We start from the raw sequence: 21,967 nt of genomic DNA, 5'->3' as shown, positions 1-21,967 counted from the left end.
CAAAAAATATCATTCACTTTATGAATGTGCTAAATGTTAATTCAAGGCAAAATAATATACAAACACTAGCCATATTTATATTCCCGTTTAAATTTCTTTATCTAGTATTCTATTCTAATTATTTTATTTTCTACAGAAATTTGGACTTTACCCTTACAAAATAACTCAATTGGAATAAAAAAGAATACTTTTTCTTAGAAAAAATACAAATTGGTATTGCTATATTTGTTTTGGGTATAAAAGTTGATACAATTGTAAATCGGTTTCTGAAAATCGAAAACGCGTCGTAAACAATTGTAATTTTCTCTTTGAGGTTGTATTCGGATTTTGTGACGTTTTTAATTTATTAGTTACATTTTTTTTTGATATTAAATAGTATTGTAAAATTTACCCTATCTCTCATTCAAAATCCTAAATCCGCCACTATCAATAGGCTGTATCTATGTGACTATTGGGTCGGGTTGATGGGTAAGAAATTAGAATCACGTCACCAACTATTTACTAACAAAATAAAAGAATCAAAACGAAAGATCTTATACCTTCCCTCCTGGAGTTCCAAATTCCAATGAGAACCTCCAAAAATATCTGGCAAAAATATCTCTCATAGCTGGACAAATATCATGCCATGTTGTCAACTCCAAAAATATCTAGGTAATACTATCTGCTGTAGATGTACTAATATCACGCCAACGCAACAAAAGAAAAAAAAATCCAAAAAAGTAGTTGTAACTGTGTAGGCCCGCTGAAAACTGGAAAAAGCATAAAAAACAAAACTGACAACATGGACTCCTCTCTCATACGGTCATACCACCAGATATTTTTATAAAGAGTCAAGTCACAAAACGATAAACGATGATACCTTAACAAAGAAGAAAGCCAAAATATACATCAAAGACCCGGATAATCAATTTGTCACACTACTACATGCAATGGTTTCCAAATTACTATTGGACATATATGCAAAAATTTAAATATACTCCTAGATGATGATAATATTTGACAATTGTGTGATTTTACAGAAATTGAGGAGTGTTTTGATTTTTTAAGAAAATTTGGACGTATTCCTAATATAAATTACCAAAAATGTTACTATTATATACAATAAAAAATAGAACTTGCAGTCTAGCTTAGGCCTTGTTTGGTTGACAAAACAAATCATGGGAAGTGCAAATTCCTAGAAAGTAGAAGTATATGAAGTTGTTTGGTTGGCAAAACTATGGGAATTTGCACTTCATAGGAAGTTCTACTTCCTCCAAAATGGAGGAAGTTACTTACATTGGTCCCCCTAGGTAAGTAGAGCTTCCCATTGTCAACCAAACAAAATTTTACACTTCCTAGGAATTTCAAATACATGGGAAAAATAACTTCCTAGGAAGTATGACTTCCCATATACAACCAAACAAAGCCTAATTACAAATATACTCTAAAATACTTCCTCAGTTACAAAACGGTTTGCTTTTTCACGTTTACCAAAACGTTTTCTTAAACGTTAATATCTCTGATTGCATATAGGTAAAAATTATTAAAAGTTGATATTTGAAATCTTCGTATTAAAGACAAATTTAACAATATCTCACTTGACTATGTTTTTTCTTATATAACGATGAGAGAAAACTTGTTAAAGTTAATAGTGACCAAATGCCAAATTGTGCAACTATTTTGAAAGAGAGAAAGTAAAAAACAATCAAATTTTAACTTTTTCAATAATAGCTCAAATCATATTAGAGTTCATTCATCATAAACTGATATATAAACCATATACTTCCTCCGTTTCTTAATAAGTGCAACATAGAGAAAGTGGGAGAATACCAAGAAATGTAGAGAGAGAAAGTTGGGACCACAATAAAGTAGAGTAATTCAAGTGATGAAACAAAAAAAATTGTGGTCCCCTCTTGCTTTTTGGTGGCATATTTGTAATAATATTGAACTTTTTTTACCATTTTGAGCTTGGTTGCACTTATTGTGACTATTCCAAATAAGGGACATGTTGCACTTATTAAGAAACGGAGGTATTATATAATACACATAAGATTATATTTTACTATCTGCTCATCTAGAACCTTCTCTATAAAAACATTTTGCTTTTCTTTTTCAAATGATACTGTATCCTGAAGGGAAAGAAAGAGAGTACTAGTACACCTGAAGAGAAGTGAATGATGATAGGATGGATTGAAAACAAGTAAACAACAACTTATTGTTGTTAATACTTTGATAAGTCGAGATTCCCAACATCAAAAATCTCACATCTCACACTTATCAATAAAAATAAGACATCGTGTCACCCACGTGTCTTCGGTCAAAACTTTCTACTAATTTCCCCCTCCCTCTATTTTCATCGAATGGGGCCAAACTTCCATGTTATAAAATAAATAACAAAGTTTCTGACCAAATTCGTTCATCATCTGAAAATGGCGAGATCAAGTATGTTGAGGGCGGTGGATAGTATAAATGGTGAGAAAAGGATGAAGTTAAATATGAAAGACAATAATACTATCTTCATTAGAATGACGATGACGACGACGACAACAATGACTTTGGAAAAACAGCATCAACGACGAGGATTATGGCGAGAAGAGATAGAGAGAGGAAGTAAACAAGAAGAAGAAGATGAAGATGATGATGATGATGATTTAATGGTTTCTAAATTGGGTGAAGATATAGTAATGAAAATAATGGAGAAATTAGATGCACGCAGCTTGGCACGCTCTCTTCTCGTGTCTCGTTCTTGGTTTTCTCTTGCCTCTTCTGATTCGCTTTGGTCTCCCTTGGTAATTTTTTTTTTTTTCTTCTCTCTTTCTAATTCTTTTCTATTTTCATTTATTATATTGAATTTCCGTTATAAAGTATATGTTATTTGTAATCTACTGTCTATAATCTATATGCATAAATCATAATTTGGTCCTTTCAAAATAAAAAATATATATACTTCCTCGTTTTCAAAATATAATTTTTATTTCTATTTTGGAACTCAAATTTTATAAACTTTGATCAAATATTCTTATTATTGCACAGAAAAAAACATATCCGTGGAGTTTAGTTAGATTTGTCTCAATGCGTACATTCATAATATATAGGTTAAACATGCGTGTTGGAAACTATATACATAATTTTTTTTGCCTGGTAATAGGCTGGTAGTACTATGCCATTAAAATTCGAAAGTCTTGATTTTAGAAGATGAAAGGTTTAATGTTTTTTTACCCGGAAAATTAATTGGCTTTTAAGTTTTAATGCTATCTAATCCCGTTTGTTATTTAGTGGTAATATATGCTGTTTGTTTTTTCTTTTGAGTTTTCCGAATAAAATGGTAAGCAATACAATTTTTTATTCTATCTAAGCCAAAATGATAGGGATAATTTGGTCTTTACTCAACAATTAGCCATTAGGAGATGTAAGGGTAATTTACTAATTCCTTCCGCATGCCCACCGCTTGGTCCACCTTGGCTAGGCAATTTATTTCACTTCCTCCGTTTTTTATATGTTACACTTGTTAAATTATGGACTCCTAGGTTATTTTTGGAGAGAAGAGAGATAGATAGAAAGAAAACAGGGGATCTCATGTCAACATGCGATATGAGAGAGATAGAGAGATGTTATTATCCAAAATAAAAGTGTAATATCTAATTTAAAATTTTTTGAAATAAAAAGTGTAACATTTTAAAAAAATGGAGAAAATATAAGCAAAGTTCATGTGGTTGACTCGATGGAATTTCTGTAGATTTATATATAGAGCGAATAAAAGTTTGTTTTGTGTCATATATATAAATGGCTGAAAACCTTTGTTGTATTGACTCGTTTAATTAAACGTGTTGAGATGGTATCGAGGATAATTGGCTCAAGTGGTGAGTTTTTCCATCTTTCCTAGCAAGGTTGATTTAAGGGGGAGGGGGTTGGGGGGTGTCTGGCTTGTAATAGACCTCTGGGTGGGGCTCTGTGCAAGGCAGTCCATAGGAATTCTTCTTATCGTGTTATGCTACTTTTTTTTTGTTAATTCTAAACAATTTGTTTCTATGAATATCCTATATTTGTGAAACTGTTAACAATTGGGTTTAATGGATTCAAGTGAGTCATTTTCCATATTAATATCCTAGTGTATATTTGAGAGGTTCGAGAATGAAAAGACATTGTATACTGAGCTACTTAAATTGTCTGAGAATTCGAAAAATTCTTATAGATTAGAGATGAACATGAACTTAAATTATCTACTGGATGTCTCTCATATGAGGTTTTCTACGTAAACGAGTTCTGTTCTTAGTAGAAGGTAAGTTCATTTGTAAAAGTAGCTATTTCTATTTGTATGGAGTTTGAAACCCAAGTTGAAGTCAACCCACTTCTGAGGTTACTAGTCACTGACAGATGAACTCTTTAGTGATCACCTGCCACTGGAAACTAACTTCAAGGAGGCCATTTTTTGGAATTCTTTTCTGCTTTACGTGCTTATGTGCCTTTAAATTATAGACGGCGGTCTTCTAGAGTCATGTTCATATGAACTGGGATACTTCTGGTGGGTTACTTGGATCTGGTCAGTTGTGTCAGACCCAAGAATGTGTCCAAGGGTCAGACTCGGCAATTTAATTAAAACTTTCCATGGTTTTTTGTCCAGAAAACTGCTGAAAATATGACATGGGGACTTGAGGTCAAATGAAGAGTTCGACTAACATAGGTGGCAGTTATCTTCCGTTCTATCATGTCTCTTTTGATAATACAGCTGCATGGCTCTGCTTCGGTGCTTCCTGTGGCTGTGCTGATTTCTGCACTTGTGATGTTGTTCCTTTATTAGGAAATGGAGTAATTATTCTGACTAGTGTACTTCATCATTTCAGTGTAAGCAACTGTGGATTGGGAAAGCACATATACCTCGGTGGTCGAAAGTTCCAGGATTGTCCAAATTGGCTTGTTTTTCCCGTGCAGTCATTGACAGTAAGCGGGTGAGTCTTCCATTTCTTGCCCCCATTGGTTTTAACCTGTCCCCCTTCTTTAAAGTAAACGCTGGTGTATCGAGTGCACTTGTTGATTCTGTCTTGTCTTGCTAACTTACTGACCTTTTCTGCATAAAGACCCGTATCATGAGGGACGATCTCTGGGACCATTCTTGGGAGTTCCATTTCACTGAGGTATGTTTCTACTTCTGATACAGTAACTTTTTGTGATTATGTGCATATTCATTTCAAATGTGTGGATTTCTTGTGAACTGTCTATCTGCATTTATAACAGTACGAATCAGATCTTATTTTTTACTTTGAACCTTTTTGGAAATTAACCTTAGAACATTCTCTCTAAATGTGGGTTGTGTTGCGTGTAAAGCTGTATACCAGTAATCCAGGATACAAATATAGAACAGGAACCATATTCATAATGTACATAGCGTTATGTTTAGGACGTGTTCTCCGTACCTTAAAAAATAAGTTTATAATTTTTGATAGTTCATATATTTTCTAACACCTTATTAGAAAATTGTTTCTATAAGTTCCTATATGTTTATGTAAGTTTCTAATAAGTTCATATATATTTCAATGAGATCATTAAGATAAATTCAGAAGATGAGGTGAAGAGAATGCATCATATATATGGCCTCATTATTTAAATTTATAGTCTTGCAACTTACACAGATCATTGTTATTCACCCTAGTTCATTGAGTAGAAAGAGAACTCTGACTAAATTTAAGATTCTGTTTGATTTTGTAAATCTTGCATACTTTTTAGTCTTATGGCTTGTGAATCACAGACGATCTTAGCTCCTATTTGTATTCGAAATATGGCAATTCTCTTTAGAACTCAACAATGTCATGTGTGTTCTATCATCAGGCTGCCCCTGATTATTGGAAAAATCTGGACCCATACTGGGGAGGTGTAGGCCCTCCTATGCACCGTTACTTCCATCCGGATGGGAGCCAGACTGCAGACCCTGAAGACAAGGTATGGGGTGGGCATGAATGTGCTTACACAATCGTTACCGGGTATGCTGATGGAAAGGTCAGGCGAAACTATGTGAGAATAAACCGTTGGCCTCACTTGAATGTTTCGAGGAGAGATGACTGGGGCTGGGAGATGTCAAATGTTGTCTTCGCGTACTCCAGTATCCCAGATGCAGATAAAGAAGGCGGGACTGGACCTTTGTTCTAACTTATATTTGCAGGAGAAGTTTGTTTTTTTTTTTTTTACCCTGTATTTAGTAATTAGTAGCCCAGTTTAGGAGTCAAAGTTTTATGACATCTTTTTAAGATACCTGATTATGCAAGCAGATGATGATGTTTACTGTTTACCTGCTCTTTGTTCTTGTTTTCCTTTGTTTCTTAAAATAGCTTTTTTATGGTTTTGTTTCTTTAATAGTTGATTTTTGGTGTAAAAGAGAACAAGAGTATAGGAATATCTATTTGTGTGAATCAGCTAGGGGTGCTGGTTTAGTTTGGTTATAGGTGTGAGTTGGAGTTTATATTTCATCTGCCAATGTTTATAAGACTAAAGAGGATGGAAATCTCTCATAGAGACTGTGCAACTTTTAATTTGTCGATCATGATTGTCGGAACCCTCAGAGCTATTGCTCTAATTTGGAATATGATGTTTGTTTTCCTCTCGGTATGGTGCGTTTAGTTTTTCCGTCGAACATTTCTAATTTTTCTTTGGCAATTCAAAATTGTTATTGGCTATAAAAAAAATAGGTGAACAGACGAGTACAAGCTAAAGGTTTAACACACCCCCCTCCACCGAGGAGGCAGAGGAGAAGCCAGTACAAACTAAAACCCAAGAGAGGCAAATTGTTGTTTAAAAAAAGATTGATTCTGCAACAATAGGTCGTATATGTGAAAATTAAAAATAAAAATCTTTTCTAGTGAATTTAAGTGATCTGAAATCAATAAAAGAATGAAAAGAAGGATCGAAGACTACGGAAGTAATTAAACAATGCCATGTCCATGAACAATGAAATGATATGCATCATCAAAACTAAAAAAAAAAATCAGTGCAACAAGTTAATAATTGTGCTACATTTCACAATATAGAATCAGTTCTTAGGTCAAGTAAAAAAAAAAGGAGCTCCGAATTTCAACAATCATTTAGCTCAATTTTATTAATACTTGCAAAAACAAAATCTTGAATTAGATCGATAAGTATACAAAAAGAGGAATAAATTAAAAAAAAGGAAAATATTGAAAACAAAAACCTAAGGAACAATCAGTTAGAGTGATGCCGATCCTCCATTTTGATTGATTCGAACTTTCGAAGCCTAGATTTAATCCAATCCAACAAAATAAACATATAAACTTTGTAAAAAAAAAAACAAAACCGACCAAAATAAAACACCAAAATTTGTAAAAAAAAAAATTGAAACCCAGACTGATTGTAATACCCCGAATTTTCCGAGCTCAAAATACAACGATTAATGTAGATAGGATTGCATTCTAGTTTTTTATTATAACTTGAAAGGTATCATCACTACTTAGCATCCACTATTCCACATTACATCCAAATAAGTAATTATCAAAATATAGCTGCTAAAAAAGGCTAATAAAAACAACATATCAAACTAGCCATTTATTAAACACGTTTATTGTTTTCACAAATATGTAGCTTCTGTCAGTTTCGCTCTCAGCTTTTTGAAGTATAACAACATTTGGTGTTGATCAGGAAGGTTGCTCTTGATTTTTGGAATTTCCTTAAAGTTGTTGAACCATTTATACAACTTGGGAAAATTACTGGCTTCAAAGAATTTGACTTCCATTGTAAGCTCAACAACTTCCAACCAGTATATTACACTCCCAACTGCTAGGTCGGCTATTCCAATGCTTTCACCTCCAAAAAATGAACTTTTTTCTAGGTCATACTCTTCTAGAGTTGTTAGCATATCTAAGCAGTCTTTTCCAGCTTTGGCTTGGTCATCCATCCCCGTGGCTCGAAAAAGTATCCAAATTGCTATGCCCTATGATATTGTATATAATTCATAAGTTAGTTTCTAAAAAAAAAAGTCATATGTTAGGTTGTCCCAAAGCAATAACTGTGAGATTTTGCCGGATTCCACCTAATAAAATCAACTTTTTGTGAAAAAACTACTTAATATAAAAATTTTGTTGAAAACTACATTATAAAACACTTAAGATTGTGAAATACTATATTACGGAGGAAAACTTTTCTACCGCCCCCAATGTGACTACGTTAACCCCACGTGCGGCTCACGTGACCCTAAAAAGAAAACATATATTCACCCTTTTTCCTTCCATGTTGACTTTTTGAGGATTTTTTTGCCAAATGCAACCCTTTAATGGCCACTTTGTTCAAGCATCGTCATCTTATAGAGGACAACTCATGTCCTTGGGACTGTGGTGAAATTAAGAGGGATGGCCATGCCATCTTTGGCTGCCCCCCCTTCTTAGATCTTTGGAGGGGATGTGATTGCCCCCTACACTACCATACTTTATCGCATTTTTTTTAATTAAATACAATCCTGAAATGAATTATCAATTTTTAAATAACTTGAATTTAAAAACATTACAAGATTTTCACCTATAACTATCAATTATTTTACCATAACTATTCCTTAATGGATCTTGTTCTAAAGTCTGTAAGTTTGAGTGATTTTCCAAAGTAAAAACCCTTGTTAGAATTGGTTTATAATAACAAAATCCAAAATAAAAACTACTTTTAAGTTTGACCGAAGTTGTATTAAACCCATGCATGGTTGCAAAAAAAAAAAAACAGAAAGGGCTAGAAAAGGAATGAAATTAGTGATTTGGTAGTTGACATTTCTCATATGTCAAGTGCATTCTGAAAATTTTCAAACATGTTATGGATTTTAGAACATGATGTATGTCCTTTTAGAACATGATGTACTTGGTTTAGAACATGTTACTCATTATTTTAGAACATGATATACATTGTTTTAGAACATGATATACATTATTTTAGAACATGATATACATTTTGCATAAATTGATCATGTATGGTGATAATGTGATTATAATCGAAATGATAATAATGTGAAATATCGAAATTTCAATCAATACCACAAGAATTCCATACCAAACGATAATCAATTCTAATATATTTCAATCAATACCCAAAGTCGAAAAACTTTTAAGAAAACTCCATTAAAATCAATGAACATAATTGAACTAAAACTTTGAAGAAAACTCCGTTAAAATCAAACAACAAAAATGAACTACAATTTACAAGAAAATCAAACTAAAATCAGCAAGAAGAGTTCTAATAATACCTGTTGAATTCTGGAAAGAATAGTGTGGAATTCGAAAATAATCGAACTAAAACTTTGAAGAAATCTCCATATATGAACGAAATAATACAGAGGAGAGAGAAAAAGAAGTGTAAAATTATTGAGAGAGAAATGAAGTTGCGTGAAAGTGGCTGGCGTAGAAGGGGGGGGGGAGTAAGTGTTAACCTAAATTACGAAATAGCCATTACTCATAACTCATAAGTGATTTTCAAACGGTTAGATTAAATTAGATTAGATTAGATCCAAAGGTACATATTTGTTATCACATAAAAAAAGTATTCTCACATAGAGGAGGTGTTCTCACAAGAGCCCTAGAGGTGGCAAACAGATCATACTGGCCGGGACATAATCGCGTCAATTTTGTATTCGGGTTAGGTTCAGGACGGGTCGGGTTCGTTAGGATACGAGTCCATCTCGGGTACATGAGATTTCGAATCATATCGGGTCGAGTTAAAACGGGTTAGGTTAGATCAGGTAAAGTTAAATCAAGTTTTCAATCTCGCAAATAAATAAAACACATATAAGACTAATGAGAGTAAGTTAAATAATTACTGTCAGTGCCTCGGTGGTGGTGGTAATCTGGCGGCCCATTCCACCCCCTTTTTAGTTTTTTGGCCTCACTTTCTCTCTCCTTATTAACATACCAAATGCTAAACTTTTGCATTAATCTTACCGTAAGAAATTTTACCTCGGAGCCCGTGTCAAGGGAAGTATTGCATTTAATTTGATACGGAGGAAGTATAGTATTTCATAACAATTATTACCTTCAATTTATTTAAAATTAACTAATATGACAACTTTTCGGGTCGGGTTCATATCATCATTATCGGGTCAATTCGGGTCGGGACACTTCCGTGCCGGGAAGATTCGAGTTCGGGTCATATTCGAGTCTATATTACTTTCTACTCGAGTTCGAGTTTCGGTTCTATGTCGGCTCATTATTTTCGGGTGGAAAACTGGTTTCAGGTACAAGTCTATTTTGTCGGCTATATATATACCCCCTCCCCCCCTTTTGTTTATATTTCCTACTTTTATTCTGTGCGTTTGTGAATGCACTTCTTTGACTTTAAACATCATTGACTATATATTAATAAAGAATGTAACAATTGGATATTAATAAAATACTCATTGAGATGAATCAAGCACGCACGATCCTACATGACTATATTTTTTCTTATATATTGAGAAAAGGTTCGAAGATCCCTTATAGTTGTGAACAATGTCAAAATTCCAAATGAGAAAGTTAAGAAAATACAGAGGGAGTATATATAGACTCTATCGATTCTAACTATGGCTGATTCACTTTAAAAGATCTCAACTTTTGATAATCTTAAAATGGTCCCAACTTTTTGGGCTTTTTTCTCAAAACGATCCTTTAACTTAATTAAAATACTAAATAAGTAGTTAAGACACACAATATTAATCTGATAACCATTTTTCTTAAGTAATTAAAGTCATTGAAAGAGTCTAATATAATTAACCGGTTTAGCTGGATAATTGGTTTGAAGAACCATTTGGGAAGATGGACCATTCATGGGACCCTTTTAGATAAATAAAACTAGAGACATTTCATAGTGACTCCGACAATAATTGGGATTAATATTATCAATTTTTTCATATAAAATATAAATTAATTAATATTTTTACTATGAAATGTTTAATGATATTAATGATCAAAATTGTGTATTAACATACCTTAAATCTCATATAATGTAATAGAAAAACAAAAAAAAATTAAGTACTACATCATAGGCTCATAGCAAGTACTATTAGTACCGAGTTGAGAATCTACCTTCTCTTCAGCAAATTTAGCCCAGAATCTGACAACTGCTCTTTGATAGGGATCTTTTGGTAATAATGGAAGCTGATTAGGCCACATCTCCTCAAGATATTCAAGGATGATCAACGACTCACAAATTGGATTACCATTATGGACCAACACTGGCACTTTTTTGTGAACTGGATTATAATCTAAAAGTAATGAACTTTTGTTTGTAAGATCTTCTTCGATATATTCATATTTTATGCTTTTCAATTCTAGTGCCCAAATCACTTTGCTGCAAAATGGGCTCGACCAAACTCCAAATAGCTTCACGTTTTCCATGGTTTTTCTTGAAAAAAATGGGCTTTCGGATCATGTAATTTGAAAATTGAAAAGGGGTGTATTTATAGAGTAATGATGATGATTGGGGATATGGGTTTTGTTACTAGAGGTTATTTTCGAGGGAAACAACTAGGAAGGTGCTCTATTAATATTTAACTTTAGCTCTTTTGAATCTTAAATTTAGTAAGACTTTGAAATTACTTTGTAATAAGTATTAACAAGATCATTGACTGTTGGAAAAATTAAAGCTTTCTTTTTTTTTTATTTTTATTTTGTGAAGACAAATATGTGAAGAAACACATTGTTGATTACCTTTTTTTTTAGAGAACGTATTGTGTCGGACTCGTCCGACCATAATCTTTGGTCGGACGACTTTCAGGTGGTTCCAATTTTTTTCAGTTAGTCTTAATTTTTTTCAGGTAGTCTTAATTTTTTTTTCAGGTTGTCTTCATTTTTTTTCAGGTAGTCTTCGATCATTTTGTTTTCAGTTAGTCTTCTTTTTTTTTCAGTTGGTTTTTGTACTTCAGTTAGACTTACTTTGGGTTTCAGTTGGTCTTTATTCTTTTTCAGGTAGTCTTCATTTTTTTTCAGGTAGTCTTCATTTTTTTTTTCAGGTAGTCTTCATTTTGTTTTCAGTTAGTCTTCTTTTTTTTTTTCAGTTGGTTTTTGTACTTCAGTTAGACTTACTTTGGGTTTCAGTTGGTCTTTATTCTTTTTCAGGTAGTCTTCATTTTTTTCAGGTAGTCTTCATTCTTTTTCAGGTAGTCTTCATTTTTTTTCAGGTAGTCCAACTGAAAAAAAACAAAGTCCAACTGAAACAAAACAAAGTCCAACTGAAAGAAACACAAAGTCCAACTGAAAGAAAACAAAGTCCAACTGAAAGAAAACAAAGTCCAACTGAAAAACAAAACACTAACCTCTGCTTTCTCTCACTTTCTCCTTCTTCTTCATTCCTCTTAGCTTGATTCTCTCACCACGGCACCGCTCAAGGTACAACTGCACCGCTCATTCCACCTGCCGCGAACCACCCCCGGCGTTAACTGTGTAAGTCACACTCATTATATCTAACCGTTCGAGTTTTTTTCCCCTTTTACTGCTACTTTGATAGAGTTGACAGTATAAACACTCAATTGATAGCACGTATTGATGGAAATAAAAAACTTCAGTGCCTAATTAGTTTGATATAGTCTCCTAATTTCTAAAGATTTCAATCCCCTACTTAAACTGTACATATAGGCTATAGCATACATTTCATGGATTCAAAATTCATGAAAATCTTCCAAGTCTTATCTTCATTAAAAGGAGATTATGAAATTATTGCAGCTCAAGAATCGAAACTGGGTGGATTATATGAAAATCCAGAGAAGAAGAAGAAAGAGGAGAGAGAATGTGACCTAAAAAGTGAAGCAGAGAGAAGAGGTATTGGGCTCAGCCCGTCTGACAATAAACATTACGTCAGACGGTCTGACCCAATACTTTCAATTTTTTTAATTAGGTGTTAACTACCTACTTGATAAATCCTCTTCAATGCATATACTAGCTCTACGGGATTCCATTCTAAATCTCAATTAGAAATAGAGTTGTCAATCAAACTTTCTCTACTTCTCTATGTTAGTTATTGTGTCCTTATTTTTATATTGAAGACTAATTCACATCAAATGCAAGTATAAGTCAACATAATGCTTCGGAGTTATCACTCTAATACTCATAGTTTTATTATTGTATAGGATTGAATGACTACATCAAGAAGGGGTTACTTATCATAAAACCAAGTAAGACTTACCTTATTATTTGGAATTATTAGGGGAAGATCTTTCACCATGCCAGTAGAGGCCTAGACTCGGGTGTTATTTTTTTGAGTTATTAAACTATACATGCTAAGATGCCACCTATATATCCTTGTAAAGATATTCAAATCTAGTTTTTAAATTTGTTGGAATTATTCAATTCTCAAAATCACATCAAAAGTCATGGTCAAAGAGTAGACATGACTCCTATTTCACATTTTTTCTAATAATTTTTCACTTTATTTTTACTCAAACTCGTACTATAAAATATCCGTAGCGATCCTTATGTATTGTACCTTCCTTCCAAGTGTTCCTAATCCTCAAGCTTATCTAATTATATTCCAAATATGTTCTCATTACCTTAAATTCATCAAAAACAAGAAAACATACCGAATAGGAGTAGAATAACATAAGTTAAGAATATGATGCAATATGAACCTAAATATGAAACAAAATACTATAAAATGGAACCTAAATGCACCTAACAACTATATATATATGACATATCACTGATCAATATTTCTTCCTAAACCTAATTCTCTCTCACACCCTCTTTCTTGTTTCTAGTTTGTTCTCTTATATATTTTTTTTAAATAAGTTAGTGTTTCTTTATAAGAGTTTCTCGTGCCCTATTATAGAATTTTTGTTTCCATTGTTGCAGAGGCTTCCTTCTCCCAATGAGAATTGTTAGTCTAGTTTGTTTGTTTGTAGGAAGGAAAAATTATTCTCATGGGTTGAAATTTAATTCTATCAACATAATTATATTGAAAGTTCGGATGTGGTCAACATGGTCAGATCAAATATGTTCTTCTCAAACTATGTCAAGATGATAAATGATTTCATTATTAGATGCTTATTGATACAACAAATACAAGGGGCATGCACCACAACATTCGATCTGGTTCATTGTAGTTTTATCAAAGATAAAATTAATTTGAACTTGTTTGATTGTATTTTATTTTTCTTTAATATCTATTATAGATATTATTTGACCTTTAATAAATAAAATATCTCTTGAAAAAAAGATATACATAAAAAAACTGTTGAGACTTATAAACTGAGTGCACTTGTATCGAACAAGCAGTTTAAGTTTTGTTACTTGCTTCTCTTATTTTTTTTTTTGACTAAGATCCACAACTCGAAATACTTAATGTGTTGTTCAGGAATGGATATTACTTCATGGAGGTAATACTGATCCTATTAAATAGCACACTTCCTGCAATCATTTTTAATTGTAACATACCTTTGGGGGACTCAAATAAATGCAGACTTTGAATATTAATTTTGTTAATTACATATAAGTTAAAATTATAAGTACTTTCTTTGTAACAAATAGATGTTACACTTTGACTTTCAGGCTTATTGATGCAATACTTTGCCCATTAACAAGTTTAATGAGTATTAGTAAAACTTATAAGAAGTTAATATTATGAAAGTATACATTGAGATGAATCTAACAACATATCATATAGTAACTACTTATTTTATCTAAAACTAATAAATACATGGTCAAATATATAGGCGAATAGCACAATTTTTCAAAGTTTAACATATATCTTGTTATGGAGGAAGTACTTGATATTTGAAAATAAGGATGAATCTAACAATAAAGTACTTGATAATTATAATAATTATATTTGAATAAATATAAAGTCAAAGTTTGACCAAAAGAATTATATTGCAATAGAAAAACAAGGGATGAAAAGTATTATTAGTGGTGTCAAAACAAGTTCTGGGTATACCTAGGGCGAACCAGGTCAGATCTGGACATGTTAGGATTCTGTCAGTCAATGCCCCAGGTTATGATTGGTCAGGTTTTTGTTCAACTAGGTCAATCACATTTGAATCATGGGATTGTCGGGTGCGGAACAGGTCTGAAAGTTCCATTTACATGTCGATCCATTATTGGGTATGATCGCTTGTGGACAATTTTTAACCGAGTTTATGCAATTCGTATTTGGGTTTCATGTATGCTTGGATGGAGTCAAATGTACTCGGGTTGAATCACTAATGACTTTAGTTCGATCATTGTGAAGCTTCGGGTCCATTCGCTTTGAACGTTAATTCAATTGACTCCTTGACGGGTCATTTTGATTTTGGAATGGATTTTGTAAATGAATCATATTATTAAAAGCATTAAGATCGACATATATATACATATGTAAGTGTGCAATAAATATATGGATGATAACAAAAAAACTAATAAAACACTATATTGTTTAATTTATCGTGATGTTTATTGTATTCTCTTAGTCAACTCTTATTTCGACTAATCAATTGCGTAAAACCACTCTAATAAGTAAAGGAATAGAACGACTCTTCATATGTTCTAATATTATATATTATAACTAACGACAATAAATAATAACGAGTAGACGATCAATTCTGAGGTTTATATAAATGATTTATTATTAGAAGCATTATGATTGATATATAAGTTTGTAAATAGCTATGATGATGATGAGAATAATAATAATAATAATAATAAATATAAAGCCATGATGATATATGATAATAATTAAAAAAAAATAACAATAAGAGTAAGAATGCTAACAATAGCAATGATAATACAAATAAGAACATTAATTCTAACAATAATAACAATATAAATAATAGTAAAAGTAGCAGCAATGCTAATAATAGCAATAACAACAACAAACATAACACGGTATATATGTATTATGTTGTGACTATATATGATAAAGTTAATATGTTGTACAATAATAACAATAAACACAACAATTCTTTATATAAGTGATGGTATAATTAACAACCATTAGTCAATAAGTTAACAAGTACTTACTAGTTAGTAACGTGTTAGCAACCATATGTTAACTTAGCATTTAGTAAGTTACTCACTGAGAATTATACCAACTCAGTAACTCACTAACTTGTTCCACGATAATTGAAAGAAGTTCTAGATAAGATTATTGAATGTATCAATGTAGATTTTAAGCTAATTCAAGAACAATGCAATATTTTATCTAATAGTCTTCATGTGAAATGCATTTAGAAACTAAAAAAAATGTAATTGGATTGAAACAATTGTTATTGGACGAGATCAAAAAATGTATCATTGTAAGTCAATAATCTATGTCAATGTAACACTACATATAAGTTTACTTAATTAAGTAAATATAGTTATACTATTACTTAATTGAGAAAAGACTGATAGTTGTATAAGTAACGCTATAAAGAGTCTAATTAAAATTTAGAAACTCAATTCATAACTCTAATTAAATAATACTTAAACACTAATCATAATAATTTCAATAAAAATAACCAAATAAATTTCAAATTAATAAAATAATTGACTAATTATTAAAGTTAGAAGTTACTAAACCAAGACAAGAATTAGTAAGATTATAAAAAAAATAAGATTGTTAATCATGTGATAAGTCATCAATCCATGTGTTAGATCATTCTCTTTTCCTATTGGCCAAAGATTAATATCACATATCACATGAATTAGAACCCTTTTGAGAAGGATCAAAATCTAACCATCAATCTCTCAAAGACTCAAACCCATCTCCCATTTATGATTTCCTTTCTCTCTTCCATCTCTCCTCTCTAAAACCCTAATCCTAACCCCTCTCTCATACACCCACCTCCTCTTCCTTCTGTCATTCTCTCTCCTCAGCCTACCATCCTCTCAACCACTCACTCCTCTCTCGCCAACTCTCTACCACCTACTCCTCTCTCGCCACTCTCAAGCACCCCACAACATTGGTCGTCGAAGACTGCACTACCCCCTCCCATTCCATCCCTCGTCGAAGATTCAACCACCCTCTCATCCTCGCTCGTCGCGCCTCAAAGACAATCCACAATCTATCATCGTTGATTGACGCTCGTCGCCAGTCGCTCATTGTTCGTAGATCTTCGCTTGTCGCTCGTCAATCGTCGAAGACTCAACCACCATCTTCGTCGGAGACTCAAACTTCGTGTTTGTCACCTCCTCACCACCGCCAACAACAATTTGCTTTTCTTCTCAAACGTCGTCCCTTGATTCCGGCCAGATCAAATTTTTGTTCAAGATTTTTTTTTTTTCCATTTTTTAGTTTAATTTGTTGATTTTTGTGTTGATTTTTTTTTTGTGTAATATCGTTCAATTTCGTCCCCGGATTTATTGACTTTTGTGTAATTTCATATAATTCAACATTTATTTCTTTTTGTGTGATTTTTATGTAATTTCACTAAATCTTGATTTTTTGTGTAATTTATTATAATTGCAGATTATTTCTGAGCTCATATGTTGTTGTTTAGTATAGGGTTATGAGAATTTGAGATATTATTTGGTAGAAAATTTGGTAGAATATTAAAATGGAATAATTTGGTAGAAAAAATGAGGAAAATTTAGTAGAATATTGAAATGGGATAATAAATTTGGAGCATAGGATATAACCAGATATTTTTTAATATTATTTGAAAATGGGGACATTAGGTAACTAAATAAAACTATGAACAAGTACATGATATGTAAAGTTTGACCCTTAAATTAAATATAATTTATTTTTTTATTTAATTATTATTAAGTGTAAGATATTTTATAAATTTATGTATTTAAATGATTTTGTAGATATAAAAAGTAATTGAATTTTAGTAATATATCTGGTTGAGTACGGTCGGGTTCGATTTTGAATGCAGGTTTGTCTGGTCAGGTCTGGGTAATTGCAGGTCAGGTTTCGATCAAGTCTGGGGACTGACCCTCAAAGGTCGAACCAGGTTCAAGTCAGGTCAGAATTAAGTTGACCCAGCAGTCAAATATGTTTCTGACATCACTAAGTATTATATATGAGTTAGGGAAAACATAGTGTGGCCTTGTTATTATTCAAATTCATTACTCTCGCAAATTATTATTCCAGTATAGTAACATAATTTACACACTTAATTTAATCATCTGATATGAAGTCAAAACGTAACTAAAGCTACAAAGTTATTACCATGTCAATACAACAACAAAGTAATCATGGTATTTGGTATATGTCGGCCCCCTCTCTCTTTTTTGTTTTTAAAACACTAACCTCCCTTAACCCTTTTTCATGAGTTAGGGGCTTACATGGATAATTTCATCCATGGTACTCCCATTTTTCCCTTTTATTTCCAATTTTAGTTTATTTTCTTGTTTTGTTGAATGATTTAGTATCTCTTTATGAGATTTCTTCAAACCTTGTTAAGGGGTTTTTAGTCTAAGTTGTGGAGATCTCCTCATCCCCTGAATCCTATAAGAGTTGTGAGTATAGTTTTTTTATTTTTGTTTTTAGGTATGAAAAATTATTCTCATTGGTTGAAGTTTCAGACTTAACACGAAGGTATTGGAATTTCGGATGCGGTTAACGTGGCTCGATCAAGAATGCTCTTCCCAAACTATGTCGGAATGATTGACTTCCTCATCAATAGCTCGCTTGATTAAGCAAATACAAGGAAACTGCGGTATATTGCTCGATCTGGTTCATTATAGTTTCTTCAAAGACGAATTTGATTTAACCTTGTTTAATTGTATCTTGATTTTTTTAATATCTATTGTAGACGTCGTTTGACATTCAATTAATGATATTCCTCATTAAAAAAAATAATCATCGTATTTAGAATTAAATATAAATTTTGCTATCATTCAACCAAAACAAGAGGATAGAGAAGGACTCTCTCTCTAGGGTTTTCGGTTCTCTAAGGTTTCTTTGAGGTGCATAAGTTTTCCTGTGTCATGTTTTCTATTATTCCTTCAATCTGAGTTTTCTTCATATCGTGGTTTATTGCGTTTCTTTGCTGGCTAAGGTTTTTAACGAGTTATTCTGGGTGACTTTTTTTACACTAGTAGAATAAATGCTATTTGCTGCGGTGGTATTGCTGCGGTTTTACCCATACGCAGCAATATATCACGTAAAAATAAACATAAAATATAAAATAAAGATATTGCTGCGGTTTCTACTTAAAACCGCAGCAATATAGTATCAACAAAAAAAATTTGAAAAAATTAACTATTTGACATGACATATTGCTGTGGTTTTTGTCAAGAACCGCAGCAATATACTGAAATATTATTAAAAAATAATATTTTAATATATTGCTGCGGTTCTTACAAGGAACCGCAGCAATACCATTTTAAAAAAATATAAAACGCGCATCATCTCCCACGCCTCACTCATTAGGGTTATTTCCCACTCCTCTCAACCTCTCAACCTCCTCTCTCTCTCTCAACCTCCTCTCTCTCTCAACCTCTCTTCTCTCTCTGTCTCTCAACGTCCCTTCTCTCTCAACTTTCACCGGCGTTCTGTCCACAGGACTCCACTCCTCCTGACAACCTTCGAACCGAGCGACAATTTCACCGACGTTCTGGCACCGGACGTGTTCTCTCTCAGCCTCGACTACAACCTTCGAACGGACGACGCGACGAAGCTGCGTCGCTTCGAACGGGGCGACAATTTCACCGGCGTTCTGCCACCAGACGCGTTCTCTCTCAGCCTCGACTGCAACCTTCGAACGGACAACGCGACGAAGCCGCCAAGCCCACCGGCCTCGATCCAGATAGTTCGTCGAGGAATGTATGTCTTTTTGTTTTCGGTCCCGATACGCTTTTTTCCGTTGTGTCTTTTTTTCGTTTTTGGATCTGAATGTCTTTTCGTTTTCGGATCTGAATGTCTTTTTGTTTTCTCCTCCTCTACTGTGATGAATGTCTTTTCGTTTTCGGATCCAGATAGTTCTCGTCTCGATACCGTCGATGAATGTCTTTTCGTTTTTTGGATATATTTTTTTTTTTTCGATTTTCAGATTTTTGTTTGTAATATATTTTCTGCTTTTTTGTTTAATTTTGTAATTATAATTTTATTACAGTGAATTTTTAATATATTTTCTGCCTTTTAGTTTCTTTTTATATTGAGTTTTATAACATTGTTGTAGCTAATATAACATATTATAATAATGTTTCTATAACCAAAAAAAATTTAGGCCTTGAAAAATTAAAAAAATTTTTTTTTTTTTACGTGCCTGGCGTCTATTGCTGCGGTTCTGAGCTAAAAACTGCAGCAATATTACGTTTCAATCAGATAATAAATAATAATATTGCTGCGGTTTGGCCTAAAAACCGCAGCAATATTAGTAGATATTGCTGTGGTTTAAAACCGCAGCAATATAATTAATACCTATTGCTGCACCCTTAATTGCTGCGCGCCCTGAATCGCAGCAATATGGCACTTTTTAACCGCAGCAAATAGCATTTATTCTACTAGTGTTAGAATGTTGTCGGATTCGATTGACAAGTGGAAGCAGCTCTCTTTGGCGGAGGCGGAGGAAGATACGTTGTTGTGTGTCATGCGGATGATGAAGTGTCGGCCCAACTTGTAGCACATAGCTTGGTAGAAAAACTGCTATATCAAACACTGCTTACAACCCGGAGGCTTTGAAAAAAACAATGAATAATATATGAAGACCCTCGAAGGGTATGGTTGAAGGTGAAGTCGAGAAGAATGTATTTATGATCCAATTTTTTCTCTAAAGCAGATGCTAGAAGTATGATCAATAAGGGAACCAGATATACCACTCCAAGGCACGGAAACTACGCTTTCCTATTAGTTTAATTTTTCCTCTCTAGGATCAACGGGTTAACACAAAATAACTAATGAGATACAATGGAGAAAACAATTTACAAGATGATCTTCTATGTGAATCTACAAGAACTTTAGTTTTTTTTGTGTGTGTGAAGAATACTCGAGAGAAAATACAGAAGTTTCTCTAAAGCAAAGCAAGTTTTGTGAGATACCAAAAATTGATTTCTTTTCCACTTCCTTCATATGAATTACAAAGGTATTTGATAAGAGGTTTTTAGTGTGTCGTTAAGACACCAAAAATCACTCTCAAACAATATTTATAAAGCCTAACAAGCAATTACTAAGAACGTAGTAAAGGCAAGTCAAGGGTCGGTCTTCATGGAAAATGGGATTAATTAAGGTCTTCAAGTCTAGATTACCTAATTGAAGGGTATTTGGGGGTTTTAAAAAGATTCGGTAACAACTATGACTAGCTATTATCAAGAACTAGAATGTAACACGAGTTAAAATATCAAATTGGAAGACACTAGAGTTAAGATTACTAGTATGAATAAGAATGGACAATGATCGTTAATGCGATTGTGAAGCAAAGGAGACGAATATGCAAGGTTTAGTTTTACTCTAAAATACTCGTGTCCCCTCTTGAATGGTCCTCAAGAATAATCACTTAATCAATCAACTAAATCCTCTCTTGAATGGTCCTCAAGAATAATCACTTAATCAATCAACTAAATCCTCTCTCGAATGGTCTTTAGTCAATTGATTAAGAGATTCAATAAATTCGAAAAACCCCTAATAAAGGATCCCCTTAATTTCTACCCAATATATTGGCCTAAAAATTAAGTTGATTCTTGGGGATGATAAAAGAGTTCAAAATTCGATTTAAAAACATTTGAATTCAAAATACCAAAGTATGAATGTGATCAATATCTATCCCAAGGTCTCAAAATACCAAGATGAATGCATAAACTTCTTTACAACATCACAATCACATTAACAAAACATTTAAACCCTAATCCATTCTTTTACCCTGAACCTAGATAAGAAACTACTCATTAATCATGGATTCTAGGTAATTACACATAAAATCTATGACTAATATAGGGCAAAACATGATTATGAGATAATTAATCTAATAGAAATAACAATTATGAGACTATAAGAATGGAGACATAATAATAAGGAAGAACAGGAACAACAATGAAAAGACAGAATAAAAACAGAAACTTTGAAATTAAATTGAATAAAAAGTACTTTCGAAGTTGTAGGAATCACAAAATATGATCTAGAAATCTCAAATATTTTATCTCTATAG

At 32.7% G+C, this 21,967-nt stretch overlaps 2 protein-coding genes across 2 annotated transcripts; one reads left to right on the top strand and one right to left on the bottom strand.

Annotated features, from left to right (window-relative positions):
* Positions 1 to 2,115: 2,115 nt before the first annotated feature.
* LOC104884574 (uncharacterized) lies at positions 2,116 to 6,571 on the top strand. Its single transcript, XM_010669250.4, has 4 exons — positions 2,116 to 2,768; positions 4,821 to 4,925; positions 5,055 to 5,111; positions 5,803 to 6,571. Exons 1-4 carry the CDS (start codon positions 2,409 to 2,411, stop codon positions 6,118 to 6,120), a joined length of 840 nt encoding a protein of 279 aa, XP_010667552.2. The 5' UTR covers positions 2,116 to 2,408; the 3' UTR covers positions 6,121 to 6,571.
* A 736-nt stretch (positions 6,572 to 7,307) lies between these two features.
* LOC104884575 (glutathione transferase GST 23) lies at positions 7,308 to 11,840 on the bottom strand. The gene is made up of 2 exons (XM_010669253.4): positions 11,013 to 11,840; positions 7,308 to 7,912 (listed from the first exon to the last, which is right to left on the bottom strand). The coding sequence occupies exons 1-2, from the start codon at positions 11,322 to 11,324 to the stop codon at positions 7,550 to 7,552; spliced, it is 675 nt and encodes a 224-aa protein (XP_010667555.2). The 5' UTR covers positions 11,325 to 11,840; the 3' UTR covers positions 7,308 to 7,549.
* Positions 11,841 to 21,967: the final 10,127 nt, after the last annotated feature.

Source organism: Beta vulgaris, chromosome 4 (assembly GCF_026745355.1).
Source record: "Beta vulgaris subsp. vulgaris cultivar EL10 chromosome 4, EL10.2, whole genome shotgun sequence".
Taxonomy (NCBI): domain Eukaryota; kingdom Viridiplantae; phylum Streptophyta; class Magnoliopsida; order Caryophyllales; family Amaranthaceae; genus Beta; species Beta vulgaris.
The sequence above is the reverse complement of the archived record's forward strand: the minus strand, read 5'-3'. Positions and strand labels throughout refer to the sequence as shown.